At 36.8% G+C, this 26,243-nt stretch overlaps 2 protein-coding genes across 3 annotated transcripts; one reads left to right on the top strand and one right to left on the bottom strand.

Annotated features, from left to right (window-relative positions):
- Positions 1–490: 490 nt before the first annotated feature.
- Positions 491–7,792, top strand: mat2aa (methionine adenosyltransferase II, alpha a). The gene is made up of 9 exons (XM_027175380.2): positions 491–730; positions 2,781–2,858; positions 3,003–3,125; positions 3,445–3,557; positions 3,762–3,905; positions 4,376–4,594; positions 4,689–4,871; positions 4,967–5,100; positions 5,714–7,792. The coding sequence occupies exons 1-9, from the start codon at positions 652–654 to the stop codon at positions 5,814–5,816; spliced, it is 1,176 nt and encodes a 391-aa protein (XP_027031181.1). The 5' UTR covers positions 491–651; the 3' UTR covers positions 5,817–7,792.
- A 7,899-nt stretch (positions 7,793–15,691) lies between these two features.
- sftpba (surfactant protein Ba) lies at positions 15,692–24,250 on the bottom strand. 2 transcript variants are annotated; one of them, XM_027175384.2, is made up of 13 exons: positions 24,142–24,250; positions 23,174–23,232; positions 22,354–22,428; positions 21,590–21,601; positions 20,762–20,884; positions 19,876–19,989; positions 19,491–19,571; positions 18,880–19,048; positions 18,571–18,713; positions 18,226–18,306; positions 17,884–17,997; positions 17,224–17,261; positions 15,692–16,119 (listed from the first exon to the last, which is right to left on the bottom strand). In XM_027175384.2, exons 1-12 carry the CDS (start codon positions 24,191–24,193, stop codon positions 17,226–17,228), a joined length of 1,059 nt encoding a protein of 352 aa, XP_027031185.1. In that variant the 5' UTR covers positions 24,194–24,250; the 3' UTR covers positions 15,692–16,119; positions 17,224–17,225. The 2 variants fall into 2 exon arrangements, with proteins under 2 accessions (XP_027031185.1, XP_027031186.1); XM_027175385.2 differs by lacking the exon at positions 21,590–21,601 and having other exon boundaries at positions 24,142–24,248.
- Positions 24,251–26,243: the final 1,993 nt, after the last annotated feature.

The following is a 26,243-nucleotide window of genomic DNA, read 5'->3' as shown; positions in this document are numbered from 1 at the left end:
ATTCTTTATATTAACCTTTTGTTCTATGTTTATTCTGTAAAGCTGCTTTGAGAAGTTGATTGTAAAAAGTGCTATACAAATAAATTTAAATTGAATTGAATTAATGATTTAATAAGTAAATTTAACTTTGTTGTGCTTATTTAATATAAACAAGCATTAAAAGCTAGTGTTCCCTCTTTTTCATATAAGGCCAGGCATTATTTTGATAGTAAATCTAACAGAACAAACCAATTCACTTGAGTAAACTGAGAAAATACCACATTAACATGTTGCTTAAGCTTTTATTTAGGTTAAGAAAGAAGAAAACTGTTATGAAATAAGCAGCTTCTTAAATCAGACATGAAAACTTTATCTGAAAATATTTGCATATTTGCATATTTTCTGGGCGACGCCGTTAAATTCTAAGCTTAAACATGATTGGCTGGTTGCAAAATGATTGACGTCTGTTTAAACCAATCAGAGTCGGGTGTTTGTACCACACACGTAGAATATAAGCGACCGTCGTTAACCGCTGCATTCGTTCTGTGTTAAAGCTACATAGCCGGTGTGTTTGAATTTAACAACGTTCTCGATTTTTAGAAATAAACAAACAAACTTGACGGTTCTCAGTTTCGCTAATAGGCTGCATTTAAACGTGTATTCACCGAAAACATGAACGGGCACGAAAATTTCATCATTGATGAAGATTGCTTTCTGTTCACTTCTGAGTCGGTCGGTGAAGGACACCCTGGTATGTATATCTGACTAGGGTTTTTTTTTATTGTAAATACAGTCAAGTATGTAGGAAATAAGTACAGTTTACAGACGAACCGTGACGAACCGTGACTGAGGGAACGAGGCGCGATGAGCTCGCGCAGTGCGCTCGCGCTGTTAGCATGTTAGCACACAATAGGTCCCGGTACCTCAGGTTTATTTTTCTTCTTTATTCGGTTTATTTGTGTTAGAAACATACATGTGTATAACTGACTAACTGCGCACAGACTTTTAGTGTTAGATTCTACAACCCGTACATATAAAGTACATAAAGTTTTCCATATTAAACGTGTTAATATTCGGTTTATTCGCCGGTGTCCGTTAATCTTAATGCCACCGTTGGGATCAGGGCCGAGTCGAAGATAGTGAGAGTTTCAGGCCAAATAAATAATAAAAACGTGTGTGAACGTGGTTTTAAGGGTGAATTCCTGCTCAAACGTATTTTATCGGTTATGTTTGAGAAGCAAAAGCGATTAATGTGAAGTGATGGAGAAATAAAGCATACGGCTGGAGGACATGTGGCCAGAAAGATGCTGATTATTATTGTTTATTCCCCCATTATTTGAATAATACTGTTTACATAGAATTTGTTGATACACCTTTATAAATTTCTAAATAGATCTATAAATTTATATCCACTACACATCCTACCAGCCTCCTTTTTTTTTGAAGACTGTTTGTAAACATGTTTGCTTCTCTGACTGTGTTAAAGAAAATACAAATGATTAAAGATTTAATATCAGAATAAGTGAGTGAATAAGTAAGTAAGTGTAATTAATTTTATTAGAAGGACTACTTAATCCGCGTTATTGTATGCATTTATTTCCCCACGTGTTTGCGCTGTTGCGTCAGCCTGATTCCGAGTTGCCAGATCGGTCGTCTTTAAGTTTCATTTGTCACTCCTACCGTTTGGCAACCAAAGGAAAGTTATGACCTTTTAAGTGCAATATAATGTTCATGTAAAGCACTATATGGGGAAATGTGTTCTTGATTGTGAGGTTTTGTACAACGAGTGGTTTTAGTTTCACTTTGCTCGTCTCCACATGGCAGGGGTGCACTGAATTTTGTTTATATTACCCATGTGTGGTGAAATCATAGTGTATATAAGTCATATATAGTGTTAAATATTGGGTTGGGCTGAGTGTACATCAACACTGAGGTATAGATAAAACCCCGTGGCGTCTCTACTTCGTAATGGATTTCGGGAAACGAATTTACTTTCATTTTCTGCTGAGGTATGTGGAAATAAATATCTAAAGATCATTATCTCCATGCTTCTTTCAATCTCTTTCATACAGGGGCTTTGCTCTGCGTGTGTACACGTCCGAAACTGGCAACCCCTGCCTTGGAGGGAAAAATCATTAGTGTTGAATGAACGTTTTTACTGAGAATTCTTAGCACATATGATTTAAATATTGCAATCAGTTTTTATTTTGTACCAGTAGAAGAAAATGCTCCTGCTTGTAGTTGTGCAAGAGCCCTTTATCGGCTGCATCCCCTTTTTGCGTACCCTATGTAGTGCATAACCACGTGAACCAGAGCGATATCGGACGATGCACAGGTGCCTGGAGTCCTGGCCATGTTACAGCTGATTAAGATGGCTTACGTCTGCTCTAAATATAGATTCCCTGCAAAGGCTGCAGAGTTGTTACCCAACTCAAACACAGCCCAGCTGTTAAATGAGCCATCATTCAGGAATTCATGGTCGATAGCAAGCAGATCGCAGTGCTGCAAAAGTGGAATTGCTGAAGGGATCTTCATGAATTATCCCCATGATGTTGTGCTAAATAGAATTTTTTTAGCTACTTCTGTGACATGAGGGACTTGTTACTCAGCTTATTTTGCTGCAGTGTGCTGCTGTGATCTTTGGGGAGGAATGTGTGCATTCAAAATTCTTGGCACAGACTCTTGTCTGAAGCAGTGCTCGTTCATGTCACCAGTCAGAAATTCTCTTTTTGTTAATCATATTTCTATCATTAATGTTTTACCCCTTTGGTGTAAATTCATTTCATTTGTTTGTTTATTAGATAAGATTTGCGACCAGATCAGTGATGCTGTGTTGGATGCTCATCTCAAGCAGGACCCCAACGCTAAGGTTGCATGTGGTGAGTTATTAACCATAGGAATCATAACTGAAACAGAGGCTCATTTACAATCTCTATTAGATTCTCATTTTTATAATATTTTAGGTTTGTTTACTTGTATTGTCCCCCCCCCCCTTTCTTACCATTTTACTGTAATCTCTACAGAAACTGTAGCTAAAACTGGAATGATCTTGCTTGCGGGCGAGATCACCTCTCATGCCAACGTCGACTACCAGAAGGTTGTTAGAGAAACCATCAAGCAGATCGGCTATGACAACTCCACCAAAGGTGAGGACATATCATGAAACCAGTTCGCAACTAGCACATGCCTTTATGTTTTTAAGTGCTATTATTTTTAATTTTTTTGCCTTTCTGGTTTTCTTTTAGTGTAGGTTTGTGGGTCATTTTAATGGTGTTTGTCTTGTTTCATGTGGTTCACTTTATATCTCATACATGGATCAGATTATTACTTAGCATGACGCTTACACTATTTTATGCTGACTGTGACTTCATTAAAAGTTATGTGTGTGTGTGTGTGGGGGGGGGGGGGTTGTTTCGGGATTCTTGCTGTTGTTGTGCTATGACTAAGTTATGTATCTTTGATCAGGGTTCGACTATAAAACCTGCAATGTCCTTGTGGCTCTGGAGCAGCAATCCCCAGACATTGCCCAGGGTGTCCACCTGGACCGCAACGAGGAAGACATTGGTGCAGGAGACCAGGTGAGCATGATAAAATGAACACGCACCAACCTTTGCAAATGCGGTTGTATGGTCCTGCTCTAAACAATACCACCTGTACACCACCTGTAATCACAGTATTCTTTAAACATGGAGCCCAGGATGGTATAAAGATGGTGCATCAGCACAACATGAGAAGAACGTTAGAGAGTCGTTGTGGTGGTAAACATGCTTTGTGGTTTTCAGGGTCTGATGTTTGGCTATGCCACCGATGAGACGGAAGAGTGTATGCCCCTGACCATCATCCTGGCACACAAGCTGAACGCTAAATTGTCCGAGTTGCGGCGCAACGGCTCTCTGCCTTGGCTGAGGCCGGACTCCAAAACTCAGGTGATGTTTTTGACTACAGAGTTTTAAATGTAGTTTAAGTACATATTGCCTGCCTGGTAGATTTCAGCTAGAAGTTTGCAACAAAAATTCTGTAAATTTTTGGAAACTGTTCAGCAAGAAAAAAAGACGGCACAAAGTTTTTCTCTGTCTGTGTCTCCCCAATGCATTTGGGAATCTCATTACTGTAGAATATCCCTGAAATGGAGCACACTTTATTTTTGTTAGGATTTCTCAAGCATGAATTATTTAAAAGTTGAAATAAAATTATTTTCCTGGATGCAAAGAATAAGAATAAATCTATGCTTAAGCATAGATATTAACTGTTTTAAAGAAATGCTTCAGAATGTTTTTCTTTACAAGCGAGTTTACTAAAGTGTATCTGTGAGTTGTCACACTCGCCTCAGCTTTGTCGTAGTAATTCATTTCGAATCCGCCCTGGTTGTTGAACTCGAGCTCTTTGTCTTGTATAGGTGACAGTACAGTATCGTCAGGATCGTGGCACCATGGTCCCCTTGCGTGTGCACACGGTGGTGGTGTCTGTGCAGCATGATGAGGACGTGGGCCTGGATGAGATGCGTGATGACCTGAAGGAGAAGGTTGTGAAGACCGTGGTGCCCAGTCGTTACCTGGATGATGACACCATCTACCACCTGCAGCCCAGTGGCCGCTTTGTCATCGGAGGACCACAGGTGAGTACAGATCCCAAAGCCTTGTTTTACCTGTGAGAGGGTTGGATGTGGCTTTTATCCCTTAACCTGAATTACTGTTTTAATCGTGGTGCAGGGTGACGCTGGTCTGACTGGACGCAAGATCATCGTAGACACGTACGGAGGCTGGGGTGCTCACGGTGGCGGTGCGTTTTCTGGGAAAGACTACACTAAAGTGGACCGCTCTGCTGCCTATGCTGCTCGCTGGGTTGCCAAATCTCTGGTGAAGGCAGGACTTTGCAAACGCGTCCTTGTGCAGGTGAGGATTTTAACAAAGACCTTTTACAGAAGTACAATATATAGCTCCTTTTTTTAATTGGATTTTCGTTAATATTGCTGTTTATTTGCCTGTAGCTCTCGTACGCCATTGGTGTGGCCCATCCGCTTTCTGTTTCCATCTTCCACTATGGTACCTCTGAGAAGAGTGAGAAGGAGCTGCTTGAAATTGTGCAGAAGAACTTTGACCTCCGCCCTGGCGTCATCGTCAGGTAATGTAGGCTTGTGAGATTGTGTCCTGATGAGCGGCGGTTGACTTTTGGATCACCCGTGGCTTTAAAACGACATCGGCTGCAGCAGGAAAGGGCCGTAGCCAGCAATCCTTTATTTGTATGTGTTCCACTGTACATAAAGTGTTTGTTCCATTCAATTGCTTAGTCTAAGAGAATGCTGTTGTAAAGCAGATGTGCCTCTTAAAAGGCATAACCGTCGATCTATGTGGATATGTGGACAAATTTGTTGGTACCCTTCTATTAAAGAAAGTAAAACTGACAAGTAATAATGAATTGGTAATTTCAGCGACCATTGTGGGTTTTTCTTTAATGGAAGGGTACCATCAATTTTGTCCACGTGTGTTTTTCAAAATAAGAATATCACATTGCATTTTGCGTAGAGCGAGCAGTGCTGAGTGGTAGAATCTGATCTCAAGAGGTGGAGTATAAGGTGTTTTCCACAACGGTGGGATTATCAGCACTCTGCTTACAAACCACTCGCATGCTCTAAACAAATTGTATAGTGATGTGGTGATTTATTTATTTCCCCTCTCAAGTTTGCAGTGTTTTTTTTTCTTCCATGTTTTCATCACATTCTCCTGTGTACTTCCAGAGATCTGGACCTGAAGAAGCCGATGTACCAGCGCACCGCAGTGTACGGCCACTTCGGCCGTGACTCTTTCTCTTGGGAGGTGCCTAAAAAGCTCCACTATTAAACCTGTAACCACTTCTCCTTTCAGTTAGCAGGTGTACACTACAGAAAAACCTTGCTGCTTTGAGGAGAATGGTGTAACCTCCTTCTTGACCCTAAACCCCATCCTTCTGAATCAAGTCCTGAAAAGAAAGAAATGCGTCCTTCTTTTAGCTTGCACCTTTACAACAATTTCGATCGTCACCATTTTTATCTTTTTCTTTTATTTTTCCCTGTCCTCTAAACTCCTCCATCCCTCATGCTCCTGTCCTGCATCCTACTGAAGTTAATGATGGCACAAGTTGATTATTTGTATGCAGATTGCTATGCATTGCCACACACAGCACTGAAGCCAATCAAACCTCTTATTTATTTATTTTTTTTCTTTTTGACCTTTTCTACCAGTACCACTTATGCCAGCATGACCTTTTTCAATGCATTTTAATCACTTGAACGACTCAAGACCTTGGGTTCAGAGGAATGTGTAATAATCTGAATGCTGTCGGTGTGTGGAATCAAGTGTGGTACAGCAAAAGTATAGCTAGGCCTGTTCTGATTGAAGAAGGTATATTTTTTTATTAGATGAAACGGTTTTTCCAGATGTCTGTTGCTGACATCTCAGTCCTTGCAGGCCATATGTATTCTGGTGTGTTACAGAGAAACCAGAAGCTGCTACCAACTGTGGAACTGCAGGGCTGTGATTCTTAGCTCCACCCCTTTCCTTCAATTTATTTCTCAGTAAATTTATTTATATAGATTAAATATTAAATTCTCAGTAGCTTTGCTCTCTCTCTGTCACAACACCCCCCCCTCCCCAATCCATGGTGAAGACTCTGCATTCCCCCCCATGCGCATGCCCGATAGCTGGCGTAGTTACAGAGAAGCCGAGCTTCCTCGCTGCTGCAGGTGGGTTGCCTTCACTGATCGAATGCCACTTGTTTCAAGCCCTGCTTTCAGAGAGTCTCTAGAACCCTGGAAAGTTGGATTCCTTTTGTACGTAAAACATTTTAACAATTATCCTGAGCAGCAGTGTAGCTGTGTGCCCATCGAGTTGCACAGGGTCATCAGAATTAAGTCGTGTTAGTGATGTCATCAGAATTTACACAGAATTAACACAGTGGCCAAGTGTGACATACACAAGGAATTTGGTTCCAGCTGTTTGTGAAAAGTACAGATATAAATAACACTATACATTTAGCTTGGGCAAGACCATATAGACAGTACGTGTATTAAATAGAAATACAGAATATATGACAGATCAGTAATGTGCATGTTAGTGCAAATAACTATTGTGCAGTATTATGCTTTTTTACAATATACAGCAGCAATAGTGTATGTGTAACATACATGTTGTGGTGATTGACAGTTCTGATAGTACAGGGAATATAATTTTGGGGAGTTTTTAATCAAGGTGATTGTCTGGGGAAAGAAAATATTCCTGTGTCTGGGAGTTTTGGTAAACAATGTTCTGTAGCGCCTGCCAGAAGGGAGGAGCTGAAGGAGGTTGTGTCCAGGGTTCAAAGGGACAGAAAAGCTTTGAGGCTCTGATGCTGGGTGGCTCTTGAGGCTGTGACCATTGTTGCCTGTTTTTAGTTTTACCCAATTAACGGCAGATTTAAGAGAGACCGACCATACACGCACGTATTTTTACATATTGGATCTGCTCTGCAATCGAGACAGAAGCAAGAGTTTGGCCAGTGTTGTACAGAGAAACTGGCCTTGTTTACATTGCTCTGCTCGATAGTGAGTATTTTACATGTTAGTTTTTTCATTTCTTATTTTAAATGCCAGCCATTGGTGCACAGACTGGCTACTGGAAGAGTAAAAGTGCCTTCCCCTCCTTCCCTTCCTGCCCCACTCCCTCTTGCCTTTTTCCCCATTTCCTTCCACCAGACCTTCTCCCTTTTGATGTTTTTACCTTCTGCAATTCCAAAATCCTCAATGCACCTGACATTGTATCCTGAATAGATTCCAAATAAAACTTCTGCTCCTGTGTCCTGAGTTCATCGTTCTTTGAGTCTTATTCTATACCTGGTTAAGATCTACACGCTCAGGTTTCCATACTTGCTTGGTTTCCGCTTTACCATAACAACCTGCGGATATATTTACAGGATGTTGGGTCAATAACGTGTTTCAAATTACTTTAAATTACTAAAAGGCACAGGCAAACATTGCACTTGCACAGTGTGTTAACCCCCCCCCCCAACACCATGGGTGTGGCTTGCCACGCATATACTGCTTGATGTTACTGAATTTCCCCTTGAAAGGAATAATTTCATCCACTGATTTGTGTTCTTCAGGTACCACCTGCAGGCATCTCTCCCTGAATGAATTCAGTCATAGTCTGAGTTTCCAGAGTTTGTCCTTCTTTTCCATCTCTGACAGTTAAGTTGTTTGTAAAGTGTAATGAAGTCAACAGAGATTGGAATCTGTTGCGGGACATCACATCAGAAACGGGTGTATCACGTGTCTGTCTCCCAATACATACGGACTCCAGTCATTTGCATTAGACCCAGTGTTTCTTTGGTTGGGGCTTGATGTACAGATCTTCATTGGCTGGGCAGTCAATGGGTTGGTGGTTTTCTTTGTCCATTTCACCTGCATCTTCATTCTGACTCACTTGCATCAGTGTCATACTAGTCCATTTCAAAATCGCTCTCTCCCTTTTGGACTGCAGCAATCGCATCCTGCAGTCCAATAGTGAATAGCCGACTTTTCTGCACTGGTGCCATTCTGAAATGGGAAAAGTAAAAATAAATAAATAAGTGAATAATACATATGGGTCTTATATTGTAGTACTGTTGATAAACTGAAAGAATAGACTAAGTATTGTCTATCAAAGTATTCAGTTCAATGCAAATGCTAATCAAAATTCCACCACTTCATTCAAACAATACTCTGGATGGCCTATTATACTATCTACTTATCATACTAAAAGGAACACGTGCATCCCCCATATCACAGGTTCATATTCAAGACCATTTAAACCTGTCCCTGAACAATGCAACAGGCATCACCCCAAAACATCCAGAACATAAGGTGCCTGCTTTTCTATCTCCTAATGCTATAAACTGCTACTTGGGCAACACACACAAAAAAATCTCAGGACCGTTTAGACGTTAAATAACAAAAAAACAACAAAGATACAGGGAGTTTCAGATACTGCTCTATATGTTGGAGTTTCAAATACCACATAAAATGTATTCTTGTGTGTAATTTTGGTCCAATCTAAACTAAGTACAAATTTAACAGAAAAGCACATTTAGAAATTAGTTATAATGAATCATCTAACAGTTTAAATTTCACTTTGTGACCATGTGAGAAGTACAGTGTCCTTATGTAATGTGTAAGGTGCACAGGCTATTTTGACTACCACTCTGGTTGTTCAATTACAACATAGACTTAACAAGCTCTAAATCAAATTTTATTAATGTTTTCCAAAATAACTAAATATGTATGTGTTTATAGACATTGTAATAAACACAGAAAAAAATATGTGAGGAATTTTACTTACTTGAATCTTGACGAATCCATTCACGCAAAAAAAGAGAGATTAGTTCATGGCCAGATTACCGCACCTATAAACACTTCTATCAAATAGCATTATGAGGACAAACAATAGAACCCATTAACTATGTAAATGTGGTCTTGAGAAGAAAAAAAACATTCGCAGGCCTTTTTTAAAAAGTTAAAAGTAATGTTATTCTGCAGCAGGCGGCTTTACAGGGTTAAGGAATTGAGTATAAAATTGTTTTGAATTTGAATATATGTGGTCATACGTTGTAACACACAATTAAATCATATTAGCGTACACTGATCAGCCAAAGCATTAACACCACTGGTGGGTGAAGTGCAGAATGTTGATTCTTGTTACAGTGGCATCTGACAAAAGATGGTATATATTAGGCAGCAAGAGAAAAGTCAGTTATCAAAGTTGATGTAAGGGGAGCTGGAAAAATGGGCAAGAGCAGGAACTGCACAACTTTTGATGGTTTGATTACTGACCTGGAGCTTTACTGAACTGTGGGCATCAGAACTGGGCCATGGATGAAGTCCCGGTTTGTTGAATCACATTTAATTGTACATCTTGTGGAATATTTGAGTGTCCCATGGATTGTGCTGCTAATGTTTTGGTGCCAGATCCAACAGCAAAACATCATTACTTTTCCAGTACAGGTCTTGATGGTTCAGAGCTGTTCTGGCAGCAGAAAGGGAAAGTACACAATATAAGGCTGTTAATGTTATGGCTGATTGGTATAATATGAAAATAAATGAACTGTCATATGCGACCGTGTATGAATGAGCAGTTTATTATTGCAGTGAGAAATTGTTCATTGTCCAATGGGACTTTTTTGAATATGCTTTTTAAGATGATAGTATGTGGGAAATGTGTATGTTTGTGACCCTCCTATATAAAAGAACAAATAAGGGCTATGCATTTTTATCCCTGAGTTCCATATCATTTTGTATTTAGCTGTTGAAATCACAAGAAGTCCCAACATAAAACTTTAGAACTGAAAGTATAAATGTAAGCATGTAGAGACATGTCTAATATCTCCTAATGAGTAATGAAGCTGTTTGGTATTTACACAATTGGGCTGGAAGGAAAATCTCACTAAATGACTCACTAATTTGTTGAATAATAAAGGGAGAGTCCTGAAACAAACATCCTTAAACGCTCAAAAATCAAGACTTCTCTGGAGCAGTCATTTAAAAGAGCCAAATGAATGATTATTTAAAAAAAACAAAAACAGTTTATATAGTATTATTAAATGTCTTTATTTAAAATACACCTTACTGATTTAACTATTTACATTGTAAAACTGTTTAAAAATTGAGTGCTTGCTTTATGTAGCGCTGTTACAGGAAATTAATCAGTGATTGATCTGTGGTGTGATAATGTAACCTGACCTCTTTGTCTCTCGAATTTAAAGTCAGCTTGACATGTTAGAGCAAGTACAGAGTAACCTTTAGAATGTGCGATCAATGCAAAACTACTGAAAATACTGTAAGAAAACACTGGGACCTGCTGTTCTAGATAAGTAATGGATTTTGGGTAGTAACAACTCTCACTCTTGTGGCAGATTGGTTCCCTGTAACGGCACCCACCAGTATTTTCTTATTTATTTTTAAGGAATTAACCTAAAGTGAGGCATGATGCCAAAAAACAAAGGCAACAACCGACACTTTAGAAGTATTTTAAGTGAGCAAAACTTAAACAGTCTTTAGGCCTAATATATCAACCAAGACATTTTTGGTGTTGAAGTTTGGCTCTTAAAGTTTATTTCTCACTAAGAAGTGTGGGGAAACTCGCTGCCAGTTATAATTAACATGCAAAACATAACATAAGTGTCTACATACTGTACTGTATGTCTCAGTAAGACGTTGGAAGAAACCAGTCTGGGCTGTTGATGCAGTGAAGGGAATCATGTATGGAATCTTTAACCTTCTGTCAGGTTTAGCATTTGATCTTGGAAACAATATGCAAATATGCAGAGTATGTTTGTAGGTAAATTGTGACTAGATCATCGTGACACTGAGGTGTCTGCAGTACAAGACGATCCTTTTGACCGGATATTTTGTCCTTAATAGTGTTGGTTAAACGATGAAATGATATTTCCAGTGATGATGAACCTACACAGCTTGAATACTTGATTAAACTCAAAGGATTTTGGGGTTCCTCAAAACTAGAATCAATTAAGCAGCATTATGAATATATTGGGGGGGGGGGTGGTTTAGCATTCTGAGCAGTGTTTTTTAAGCACAGCCTTTGCCTGGGCCCCTAATAATGATAAATAAATTGTGTATTTCTATTTGGACTGTCAGTGTTAGAATCTGTTTAGTGCTTTATAGATTTGTGTCTGTATTTAGGTCTGAACATAAAGTGGGTGTGGCCTAAACCAGAAGTCTGTTTCTAGTGAATTTATTTGGTTCTGTTTTTCCAGGGTCTAAACAAATTCACAGGCTAATTTTGTTCCCTGACATTTACTAAACCTAAATGAATGATTGTGTACTAAGATAATTAATTATAGCTGTCATACTGTAATTGCTAAGGCAGCAAAACAAACTCTAACTAATGGCGAATTTTGTAAACTTATAGATACTAAATGATGTCGTCAGGCAAAATGGCTGTTAGTTGTTGCTTTTTTTTACTTAGACTAATTAATTTCATATCAAAATATGAAATAAATGTCATTTCATTAGTTAAATACGTGAGTTAAATTCATCACATCAGTGTAAATTCTCTGGCCTTTGTCCACCCCTGTAAATTACACAGAAGGACATGCACTGGTGAACAATGTGTATCGTTTCGTTGTCAAGCCTTTATAAATAGTTTGCCCCACATCATTTTAATTATTCCACTGAGACCAGAGAGAGAGAGAGAGAGACTTCAGCCCTCCATCAGGTTTTCCACCAGTCATCGCTGGGATTCTGCTGTCACAACTACATCTCAGGTCACATCCTTCTGTAGAATGGCACGGCATGTTATAATGACCAACAGAACACAATATGTAGGCTGCCTGCACCAGAGAAGGTAGAATTTCAGGCAAAATGACACTTTAGATGTTATACAGTTGTTGTGGTGTACAGTTTCGTGCCATTATGTGATTTCTAAGTTTAATTGATTCTTCAGGCTAAATTGTCTAAACACATATTAAGTCTAATGCACAATTATATACTGATTTAACATTTAACACATTTAAATCCGGTTTATCTAAAGGGTTAAGAAGCTGGATCTGTGATGTATTAGATGCCCAAGATTCAGTTACAAGTCTGGCACTGAGTAGGTTATAATAATAACTTCTATAGCGCCTTCGCTTACACCCAAGATCCTCTCGTAACCACATGCTTCTTCCGTATGGTGTTGTTTTACCGTGACCTATAGGACATGAAAGGGAGTGTCAGGGTACCCAGAGGCCGGAGAACCCCAGCTGAGGGCTTCTATTTTAGATGTTACACATGGCACACACTTTCTATGAGTTATGTTGATTCCTATAAATGGTTTTGTCAGATGACACGAGCGGTACTGAATCTTAGCCATGTGTTTGGTTTTCTATGTTACATCTCAGTAGCTTATAGCTTGGTGTGATTTTGAAAAATGGTATTATATTGGTTTATTATTATTATTATAATGGTTTGATATTAATCACACAGTGACAAAGAATGAATGAATTCATTTGTTAATGGCATCCAACAGCAATTCACGTTCACGGTAATGAATCTGGTCAATCCACAATTTCAGAACTTCATATCTGTTTCATTAATAGTATGGTATGCTAAAATAAATAAATAAATAAAATAAAATCTTTAAGCATCAGCAAAAAAATTAAATGCTACTGAACTAAAATTGGTTCACATTCTCTGAACATATTAGAGATTTCTATGGATCCTAAGAATTTTAGTTATTTATGAACAAGCAGTTTAGACTGCGTTGTGTACAGATTTGTATTTATTGCCCTCCAACCCTCTGCCAAGCTTTTTCCACCTGGTGCTTGGACCCCTAACTTTAAACATTTTCTATGAAGCTCAGTTTCACAAATGTTTTGCTCTCCATGGCACATTTTTGTCAATAAACTAATTGTATAATAAGTAATTGTATTGTTTGCTTTTTTTTTAATTTACCTAAAAAGTCTCAAGCTAAGATAAAATACGTAAGATTAAGAAATACATTTAATCTGGGAAGACATGTTTAGGCATCTGATTTTCAGAAATATTGTGAATTTTGGGTTGAAATTTGGCTGAAATAAAGACAACCTTGATTTTTTAACAGTCTAAATGTGTAGAGTTCACTGCAAAAGGCAAGTTTTCTTATTATCGGCTCTTCAGATTGGAAAAAAAATGCACAATTTAAAATGTGCACTATCAGGGGCTTATAAACACCATTTTAATAGATGCTTATGATCACAGTTTCTGCTACTATATGATATTAGTTTTGTGTCAAAATCAAAGGTTAAAACAACCAAAATAATTCAGGATATTGATGAAATTATTGGATAAGTTTAAACATTTGTGCTATTTTGACATGTACATATGGTTCTGTTTACTTCATAGCTGAAGAATGTGCATGTTGTGTTCCAAAATGCAATGCCCTTCTATCATCCTGTTCAAATGATAAAAAGTTTACACCCCCAGCACTCAATGTATGGTGTTGCATTTTTGAGAATCAGTGAATGTTCACATGTGTAATAGTTATGTAGGAGTCACTCGGTTGCCCTCAGTGTGAAAAGATGGACCTCAAATATGCTGAAAAAGCAAAGAAGTTGTAGGATCTGGAGGATTTTTTCTAAAGAACTGTGGGCAGTTTAACTGCTCAGAACAAACAACATGATTACAGATTACTTTTACAAATCCACTATTAAGAATCAGACGAATGTAAACTTCTGAACAGGTTTATTAGTGTAAATTCTGCTATTATTGTGTGTTGTGGACTATATGGGTGTAACATCTACTATGTTAAATAACGTATTCAGGGCAAAATTAAATAGAACATAAAATTTTTTAAATTTAAGAACATATTTTGCAAGGTGTTTGTAGACTTATGACCTCAGCTGTATTTCCGCCATTTTTTCATGATAGGATTAGTGCTTGAACATCACTATCTAGGCATGTCAACAGAGGTAATGTCAAATTTATACTCAGATTTTTTCAGTGTCTTGCATTTTATCATGCTTTATCATTTTGTCATTTTATTATTATGCTTTTGAAACCAAAGCAATGAAATCATATTAAAGTGTTGTGAATCTGTGCTGTACACTGTAACCAAAACTCATAGCACCTGTTGTAAGCTTGGTACAGTGTTTTTAATAATACTAACCGCTATAGTGCCTTGCGTACACTCAAGATCCTCTCACAACCACGATGTTCAGTCATACGGAGTTGTTTTACCGTGACCTATAGGACGTGAAAGGGTTTGGCAAAGTAACCAAAGAAGACCGAACCCCAGCTGTGGACTTCTATTTTAGAAGTCGTGTACTTGTGCTGTTCTACACAGTAGACTTGGAAAACATTTCTGAGTGTACGTTTTAGGTGTTTAGCCATGGATTATTAAAACACAGCTTGTTTTAATTAAAAAAAAAAGCACAGAAGTCATTGATTTATGAATGCAGCCTGATTGGGAAGCAGCTTGGTGCTGAGTGTGAGTCTTGTCATTGTCATGCTACGGTAATCTATATGAGGTTAGATAAGAGTGTGGAAATAACAGCTGGAAGTCATAAATAAAGAAGCTGAAACTGACCTCTGCATCCATATTTAGAAGCACAGGAAAGTGTATACCGTAGCTTCCGACTTTTAGTCAAGTTGCTTCAGAAGAAGACTTTTGATGTTCATGACATTGCACAGATTGTTGTATATTGTATATATAATATGATGTATATTATTGTGGCTTGGTGGTTAGCAGATTTGCCTAACATTATCTGGGTTTGATTCCCAATTCCAAAATGTGAGTTTGAATGCAGGTTCTCTGGTTTCCTCCCCAAGTCCAAAGATATGTGTTGTAGGCTGAATCAGTCAGTGAGTCAGTCATTCAGTCAGTCAGTCAATGAGTGAGTGAATCAGTCAGTCAGACAGACCTAGCCACAAACTGACATTTCACTCATTTTAAATGAATAAAATGTGAAAACTGAACACTAACCTACTGTATTTCATCGTATTCTCATTGTATGTTTACATTAAAATTTTAAATTTAAATTCTAATTTTTTGTATACCGTTTTTAACAATTCCCATTGTCTCAAAGCAGCATACAGAAGTATGGAAACAAAAGAGAGAGAGAAAAAAGAAATAAATATATAATAATACAGAGAAAAAATAATAAGAAAAAATAAGGATAAAATAAATAAATGAATATGGTCAAGCACACACACCGATCCAAATCCCACAAACACACACACACACACTTCAAATAGTCTTGACAATTATGTCTTTAATCATTTTAAAACACAGATATCAATGACTCTTGTGATGGTTACAAGATTACAGAGGCAGAAAAAATACTTTTAGACAAAAAACCTCAATGTAGTAATGGTGTCCAGAACTTTGAGCTGCTTATGCATATAATTGAAAAAGAAGAAACAAATCATTAACATGCCGTTACATCAGTAATGTATAAAAAGAGTCAGTTCCTCGGTGGCTGATTTGATTTTTGATCTTGATTTTTTTTCAGATTTGTTCAACCAACAGCAGGTCAGAGCTCAGGTTCACCTCGTCACCCAGATTAAAAATGCAAACAGACGTTTCTGTACAATCTTTTTTAGACTGCATGTTTAGTCTGTGTTGCTGATGATGTAATGAGAAGAAGTGGCTGTGAGGCTGAAATCCAAGAAGAACAAACCTGTTTGTTAAAAAAAAAAGAATCAGCAGTCACAACCTATTAATCACACCATGTAAGAATCAGAAACATATCGTGTCTGTGTGCTGATACTATACTGTACACCACACTCTAATTTAATTGGTAGCAGCAGGAATCGAATCTCTTTGCTATACTATATTGATATCTGATATTAAATACAGTGGTGTTGAAAAACACGATACATTTCTAGTCTGATAATTGCAGTTTTCACTACTCAGTCCTATTTTTTTTAGCTGGCTAGGGTTCTAATTTGTGTAGGTAAAAACACAAAGTCCACAAATCCCACAGTCTCATTAATTTCCATATTCTGATTGGTCAGAAGTTCTGGATTAATTTTCTAGGAGATGTTTTATTTAATATTTTTTAAGGTTTTACATGCCTTCCTTTTACTATAATGACCTAAAATAATACAAAAAATTTACCCAGTTTCCATGTGGACAGTCGGCCTTAAGTTTTATTACTTTTTAGGTCTAAGGCAATCGATCAGAAGTGCATAGAGACTTTAACCTTGGGAGGTAACATGATGAGACACAAATTGATGGCGAGAAATACGTGTTGTTTAGGGACCTACTCTATACAACTACTTGAAGAGAAATAAAGGCAAGTGAAGGAATTTTTATGGCATTTTATGGTATTTAATTAGAGCGACTTACGTATATATCATTTATACAACTGAGCAAAGGGTTAAGGGCCTTGCTCAAGGGCCCAGCAGTAACAGCTTGGTGGTCCTCAGAGTCAAACTCACAACCTTCTGATCAGAGGTCCCATAAACACTGACTGTTTATAGCTGCCATTCAGTGATAACAGGAATTAAGCAGTTATGTAAACATTTCACAACATTGAAAGGTAACTGTGAAAAAGAAATTGTTAATGTTGGCAAATTTCTGTGATATAAGAGTAATAACCACTTGAGAGAGACGCTGTTTATGAGACTAATGAACCTGTTCCACAGACACACACTGGTATTGTGCAATGCTAGAAAAACTCAAACTATTTCTGCTGATGGCACTGACGTATATACTGGTGTTGTTATAATATATGACTTGTTGTTTTTAGGGTGTGATCATATGTGCAATATGAACTTACTTCTACTTCCACACATTCGTCTGGCAGAAAGAGACGACCTGAGAGGATTTTCAGACAAACACTCAATTATCAAACAAACACTCAATACATTAAGAAATATTAATCCTGTTATTTTATTAAATCCTGTCCTAGAGACTCATTTACACTTCAGAAAGAGGAAGTGGTCAAAATGTGAACTGTGTCTGGGTTTATAATATCAATCAAAGGTGAAGTTTGTTTTTGGCGCCATCTGGCGTCAGTAAGATGAACCGCAATGACAATGCTGAGAAACAAGTCTTTGTCTTTAACAGGATTTTACCCAGTACTTTAAAATCAGAAAATGTTTGAATGTAAAGCTAATTTCTGGGACTTTAATTAACTTACAGTTTAATTATATGACAGTATTTACTAAATATAAACTTACATCTATATAAATAGAAAAACCTCTAAAACCAAAAATCTTCGCAGGGAGCTTAATTAAGTCTCATACCAGGAACTGATGGTCTCATACCACTGAACTCTGACCTTTATCATCTCACACTGTTGTTACACACTTGTTGTCTCACACTTGCACACACACACACACACACACACACACACACACACACACACACACACACACACACACACACACACACACACACACACACACACACACACACACACTCATACACAACTCACCCCACAGGCATGAGCAGTTTGTAGATCTCGGCAGCTGTAGCTCGTCCCCAGTGTGCAGGGGTCACCAACGTCTCCCTGTCCAGCCCCCTTACTCCCCAAACACAGATCAGCTCTCTAAATACACCATGTATAGCAATGGATCAAGCACACTCACTTTGTGTTTATAATAAAGTCCAAAACATAACATTCAAAACATTATTATTCAAATTAATTTATTTTGAATGTAACTGATTAAATATCTCTGTTATTCATGCTTGGGCTTTTGTAGTAATAGTTGTTGTTGTACTTTATACACACACATAGCACTATAGTTACTGTTACTGTGCTGTTAATGGTGTGTACCTCACATGCATCCAAAGCCACTGCCTCTTTACCCAGAATTCCCTGGAGCTGCTTGCCATAGCGCTGAGTAAAACTCTCACACTGCAGAATACAAATAAAGAACGGACACAATCCACAAGCAGAATGTTTGGAAGAAGCGACACAAGGTGAACAGCGAGACAATCTATTCATCTCCATTTTGCTCCACAGTTTGGTCACCTACTAATTATATAGCTAATTATTATTTAATTATTGCTCGTTTGCAAAGTGCACACTAAGTATAAAGTTTTTTCAATTTTATTTAAAGTTGATGAGTAAATGAATCTTAGGTGAAGAGGTCAGAAGTGCAAAGATGAGATTTTCGACCTTGGGCAGAACGCCGGGGTGCGACTGGCACACAGAGCGCAGGAAGGAGGTAACCTTAGGCTGAGTGGCGTTGACGCCCAACTGGAGACGAGACAGGATGACCAGAGTCAGACACGAGTCACAGTCTGAGATAGGAGACACCACTGAGAGAAAAGAGAAAGACGTGCATGTCGATAAAGAAGACAAATGATGAAGAAAGAGAGAGAGAGAGAGAAACTGTGTGACAGAGAAAGAGTGACTGACAGATGAGAAAGAGATGAAGGAAAAGATGCAGATGAAAACGAGCACGAGAAAGAAAAGGCAACTGACTGTTACTCTGACAGATCCGCAGCACTGAGCAGATGGAGTTGGGCGACGCTGCATTCAAGAGCTCCTCAAACAGCTTCTTCACTGATCTCTGAACCAGCCGTGAGCACTGACCACTGATGATGATGGGAAGGACAGAACACACATCATCCAGCAAAGTGATGGCGGCACTCTGACATGGACACACATACACGCTTTTTTAATAAAATCTTTAAACAGAAGTGTAAATACTCATGAAGATTGATTGTCTTGTTTGATTTCTTCCAAATGATTCATATGTTTTAAAGTATTATTCAGTTATTTTCGTGTGTGATATTATCCTTCAAATGATTAATATAGTTTCAAGGCAAACTTTTTCATTTATTATTTATTTATTCATTCATTCATTCATTCATTCATTCATTCATTCAATCATTCATTTATTTATTTTACAATTGATTATTTATTATAAAATAGTATCTACATGAATTGTATATCTCTTTGTGTGATTTCTATACATGATTAATTAATTGTGTCCATATATGTGTGTGTGTGTGTGTGTGTGTGTGTGTGTGTGTGTGTGTGTGTGTGTGTGTGTGTGTGTGTGTGTGTGTGTGTGTGTGTGTTGATCTCACCTCTGTCTGTGCTATAGGTAGGAGACAGTCTAGCACATTCAAAGTGTAAGTGCAAGCGTTGCACAGGAACGAGGACTCCATCTGTGTGTGTGTGAGAGAGAGAGAGAGAGAGAGAGAGAGAGAGAGAGAGAGAGAGAGAGAGAGAGAGAGAGAGGAAAATAAAAACTGAAGCAAAGATAATCATTTTCACGATACTAAACAACGCTCAGCCAGCATGCCCTGAGCATACCATTTTATCAGATCTACCATGTAAGTGACTTTGCACATGTACAATTACTCCATCTGCACAATTTACTCCCTTACATAGACATATAGTCTGTAGAATAGCTTCTGCAATGAGGAAAGTTCTGTTTGTGAATTCAGTACATGTGTCTTGTGTGTTTACCGTGGCATTAGGTGGTGTTATGGTCTCCTGTATGTAATTCATCAAAATGTCCTCCATTTGCAGTTTAAAGTCACCATCACACAGGTTCAGCTTAGTGCACACTTTTCCAGGGTTCTACAGAAAGACAGAGAGAAAAGAGAGAAAATGGAAACATAGCCATTGCCATTATTTGTTTTAAGGTTAAGAATATTTTGGAATATCTACAAATACCTGGGGTGTTCATCTGCGTAGGGGGTTTTGGTGTGAGCAACAAAAGGTTTGAGTTCAGTGATAAAGAGGACCAAAAATAAGAAAGTGGTCCACTTATATTTATGTCCATATATATTGTTGACATCAAAAGCACAGAGATCACTTGTAGCCCGTTCCCATTCAGAATCACTTTAAATGGACTGAGTTTGGGTCATTTAACGTGCACTATATATGAAACCATCTGAAATATGAATGGCCTCTAGCATGGATTCTGGGATAATTCTCCTACAATGACCAAATATATCATTTATGTGATACACTGCCCCAGGATGCCCTTACAGTGGAGAAAATGTGATAAAGTACCCTCTAGGATGTCCCTATGGTTGATAGACTGTTGTTATAAAAATTTTTTTTAAATATTTTATTAAATAAAATTATAATAAAATGAAATTAAAATATATTAAAATAAAAATATTAAAAATTATTAGCTGTGGTGCAGCTTGAAATCGACTGACCTTCTCATCTCTACTCCATAAACATGTGAACAATAAAATACGTATTTTTTAATGAATCTAGACAAGATTTGATTTTACAGGATAAGTATTTTGATGATTAAGAGCGTCGGAAAATTGGTACCGTTATGGTGCCTAAAATCAATCTCTCAGAACTTCACTGATTCATTGTAACTGACTCTCACCATTAGTCCGGAGATAAAGGTGAGGGTGAGAGGAAGGTTATTGCCCAGTTCACTGTGGCACTTCTGCACAAACTGCTCAGGCAGCAAGTCACATACGCTCTCTAGAATGGTCTTCAGCTTCCCCTGAGAGAAACAAGACACACATTTCACAGATACAGGGATTAAACAAAAGGCAGAATAGATCAGTCCAAGTTCAATCCACTTGATCAAGCACACTCAGTAATACAGAGAGGTTGAGAACCAACACAGCAGCAATTTCTCTTATAGTGCTTATTACATTTATTTAAATTCTTTGAATTATTGTGTGTAAAAAAAAGGGAAAGCGATAAGAGAGTAATAAATCACAAGGCAGCACAGACCAACCCAAAGCTTCCTCTGTCTTTTAATAATTAATCATTTTTCTTCTTAACCTCACAAGAGTCATGCAAGCAAATATGAAGGGAAAAAAACAGCCACGATCCTGCACAATGTACATTATCCCACTATCCAAGGCATGTGCCAATATTAAACGTTCGTGCCTTCTATCAGAGATATTACATTAAATATTATCACATTAACCAATCCTTGACTTCATTGCACAACATTTTAAGAAGTCAGTTTTTTTTTCTTGTTTCAAGATCCTGAAAAACATTTCTACTAACATACAGTAGAGGTCCATCCTTTAAATGTAACATTATATAAACAATATGAATTCATGAATTTAAACATGAATTCACAATTAAATACAATGTCATACCTGATTAATATCATGATGTATCGTATACTGGCACATGCCTACTTTCTCGATTAGTTTTGTCGCTGTATTAATAAATAAAATAAAATTCTCACCTGGACCTGATTCTGTGGAATGAAAGTGAAATAGTGTTTATAGATGTTCTTGTGCATGTGTGATCAGTATTAACAAATGCTGAAATTGAATTCAGTAACACAAAACAGATCAATTAAAATTGAGTATTTTGATGCACAGAAATATTAAAGTCTAAAATCCTATACTTGCACAGATAATTAATTTTAGCAGGAGTTAATAACAGTAATTGTAATAATCATGAGGAAATAGAGTCGTATTGGAAATACGTACTGTTCACCTAAAAGAAGCAAATAATTTGAGTCTTTAAATTTGACTCTTTTACATTAAAAGAGTCAAATGACTCTTTAAGGTGAATAGTACGTATTTCAAATTCGATTCACCTAAAAGAGTCGACTCGTTTAAATCTTTGAATTTGACTCTTTGACATTGTAGAAGTATTCAGTGCCATTATTCTTGTAAAGTTGTTTAAACAAAACGTTCCAGTAGAAACAAATTTTTAACGATGTCTGAGCTTTTTCGTTAATGTGAATTGTGAAGCATGTGTCAGGAGAAATGGAAAAGAATCTTCTGATTGAAGCACAGAAACAGCAGGATATATATATATATATATATATATACACACACACACACACACACACACACACACACACACACACACACACACACACACACACACACACACACACACACACACACACACACATGAAATAATAAACCATAGTGAGGCAAAAAAGAACAAACAATGATCATAATATTGGTTTTGACACTAAAAACATTTTCCCACCTGGAACTCTTCATCCATTAGCAGGTGTTTCAGGATCTCTATGATATGGATACAGTCTTGGCAGACTTCATCATTCTAAAGTCGATCGTCATATTAGTCACGGTGATCAAGAAAAAAAAAAACATATTAAGTGCAAAGTTTTTGCTTTCTTTTACCAAATCAATAAAAATAAATGTAATTATTCATTAAAACAATTCATGAACTGATCATGTATGATCAATGTTCAGAGTAAAAGTCCTACAGGATTGTATTATATCATTATAGATATTAACTAAATTTAAAAATAGATTGTAAAATAAAGTGTGAAAAGCTAAAGCAGAAGTGAGAAAAGCATACGCTCTGATAAATGTGTTATGGTTGGTGTATTTAGGTGCAGCTGTGAGGAGATGTCAGATCTGAAAGCCCTAACAGTCGTAATAGTGTGAAAGAATAAAATGTTAAATTGAATAAGGGTAAGTGTATATCTCAGAGTTTGGAGGGGAAAAAAAGAGGATCACATCAGGTTCGGAATTAACAAGCAATGTTTATAGCCTTTTAACAAAGTTTAACTGACAAAGTATTAAAGTTCCACTTTCCCTGAATGTATTCCTTCAGTCAAGACATATGTCACATTGGTGCTACATGTAAAAGATGGTTATTTGCTGCATGTGCTATACTTTGGAAGTGGAAAAGTCAAAGTTCATTTCACATTTCTTACCATAAAGCATTCGAGCAACAAATTCGGGTGAAAAACTTGTCACTATATGTTTGTCTTTTTTCCCCCTGGTACAATCTGACCAGCTAACTGTCACAAATGAGCTTAGGGTAAAATCTGTCTCACCTGAATGTCATTAGTGTTCTTCAGAAGCACTTTTTCTGGACTGAGCATCCTCGCTTTAGCTGTAAAACAAAAAAAGCAAAAGACCAAACAAAACATATAAATCATAAAATAATTGATTTATCACACACAATTCAGCCGAACAATGCAGTGGGTAGTATTGCCTCCTCACAGCGGCATGGAGTGACTATGCTAGATTGCAGATGTTTTAAAAAGTGTGTGAACAGTGCCCTGCGATGTCCTGGTGTCCAATCAGGAATTCACCTTACCAGCATGAATTTACTTACAGTTAATGAATGAACACTATGGTATTGTTAGAAACATCAATGATTTTCCAAAAGATACCCAAAAGCCATTAAAAATTTAAATAGCATAATAATAATAGCTTATTATGTATTTTTAAATTCCTTGATTTGATTTGTGTAAAAAGGGACAGCGATAAAATAATGATAAAGCACAAAGCAGCACAAACCAACCCAAAGCTTCCTCTGTCTTTTAATAATTAATCATTTTTCTTGTTCTTGATGTTCTTGACCTCTTCGTAACCTCACAAGAGTCATGCAAGCAAATATGAAGGAAAAAAACAGCCACGATCATGCACTATGTATATTATCCCATTATCCTAGGCATGTGCCAATATTAAACTTTCATGCCTTCTTTTAGAAATATTACATTAAAAATGATCACATTTATCAATCCTTGACTTCATTGCACAACATTTTAAGAAGTCTGTTTTTTTTCTTGTTTGGAGAACAGAATTATGACATTTTCCAAAATAAAGATCCTGAAAAACATTTCTACTAACTTACAGCAGAGGTTCATCCTTTAAACAGAACATTAAATAAATAATATGAATTCATATATTATAATAAATAAATATTATGAACTCTATGACATTCTTAAAGATACCCAAAAGCTATAAAATGTTAAATGGCATAAAGCATGAGCAAAAGAAAAATAATAATACTTACAAATGCTGAGAAGTGGAAGAAATAACAGCAGCAGGATCCTGGGGAAGGCCATGTTGCTCTTCAGTCTGCTTTTAAGGTTGGAGAAGTTCTGCTCTGCTCTCTACTTTGGCTCTATATATACAAGTTCTCAAAAACAGGAACCAATACACGAAACACCTTTTAAAGATTGATGTGCTTGAGCTTGGCCAAAACCACAGAGCCAGTTTGAGCTGATAAAGTGAGAAGCTCTTTCATTGTTCAGAGGTCGGAGCTGAGCTTTGACCAAAGTCACGGACAGAACTCAAGATTTCATCAAAGTTAAAAAAACAGAGAGAAAGAAACAGCTCCAGTTCTAAAGCAGATTTATTGATTTTTTTTTCTTTAGATGATTTCAACACTGGGCTTTAACCCATATAAACCCTCCAATGGTGTGATAAGGAACAAAAGCTGAATATCAGCTCCAGTCTGCTTTTTAATACAAGCTTGATGTCTGATCTTTTCTATGAATCTGTTATGTACTTTAAAAAAAATAGCAGATACATCTAATCTACATTTGTATATGACTCTGTGGATTTATGGATTGTGTTTATTCACTCACATAATAAAATGATCAAATACAGCAACTAAGATCATAGACACTCACTAAATAATATTATCAGAACGTTTTGATGTCATCATTTAGCAAAACATTTCATATTCATACAGATTATCTATAAAAAATATACGGTGCTAATCAGGAACAAAATAAATATTTAATCTGGTTTTACACTTAATATTTTGTCCTCATACTCACAGCAATGGACGTAAACAGAATACAGAGTGATTTTTATCTAAATGGATATGTCATGTGTCTGCAAAGTACAATTGCATTTGAAACTTATCTTTCACATTTAGGTTGACGATTTAAAACCTGTATCATGTTTTGGGGATTTGTTTATTAATAACAAGAAAGTTTGATAAGTTGGGAATATAAAAACTGTTCCAATATGTGAATTCACATGTTTAATAATATTCTAAACTAATACTGTAAGAGATACATAGCAAATGTGTTAATACACAGAAGAAAGTAATCACACATCAGGAAACTTTCCTCGTTCTCAAATGTTAGCGAATCTGTATATTTTACATCTAATATATTATGAGAGTGCATTGTTTTTGTAACCCCCAATAGCTGGAATGTTTCCTAACCAGGAATCACGACTGCACCAGTAAGAACATGGACTCTTTAGCTTGTCAAGTCACTTTTATTGTCACATCACCACAGCACATGTGCCTTGGCGAGTGAAATTCTTAGGAGCGAACTCCAGAAATTGCAGAAACAATTAACATACAGATAATGAAATTAACAGGTGAAAATGTGCAATATGCTCATGCATATAGTCAGTACACACAGTGTACTATTAGACATACTTACAGTAGAACTACACATTATATGCAATATGTACCTATATATACAGCATATATGTATAAATATAAATATAAATATAAATATATAAATATATATAAATATATATATATATATATATATATATATATATATATATATATATATATATATATATGAAATATGGTAAGGTGCAACAGATTGTACGGATACAGAAGTGTCATGGATGTGCATCATATGGTATCCAGTGGTAACAGATAGATTATTGTATTAAATGCAGTGTGTATGTATAGTCCAGTATGTAAATGCAGTGTGTATGTATAGTCCAGTATGTAAATGCAGTGTGTATGTATAGTCCAGTATGTATAAATGCAGTGTGTATGTATAGTCCAGTATTTAAATGCAGTGTGTATGTATAGTCCAGTATTTAAATGCAGTGTGTATGTATAGTCCAGTATAAATGCAGTGTGTATGTATAGTCCAGTATGTAAATGCAGTGTGTATGTATAGTCCAGTATTTAAATGCAGTGTGTATGTATAGTCCAGTATAAATGCAGTGTGTATGTATAGTCCAGTATTTAAATGCAGTGTGTATGTATAGTCCAGTATGTATTAATGCAGTGTGTATGCATAGTCCAGTATGTATAAATGCAGTGTGTATGTATAGTCCAGTATGTATTAATGCAGTGTGTATGTATAGTCCAGTATAAATGCAGTGTGTATGTATAGTCCAGTATGT

Source organism: Tachysurus fulvidraco, chromosome 20 (genome assembly GCF_022655615.1).
Source record: "Tachysurus fulvidraco isolate hzauxx_2018 chromosome 20, HZAU_PFXX_2.0, whole genome shotgun sequence".
NCBI lineage: Eukaryota > Metazoa > Chordata > Actinopteri > Siluriformes > Bagridae > Tachysurus > Tachysurus fulvidraco.
This window is presented reverse-complemented; position numbering and strand designations above follow the sequence as displayed.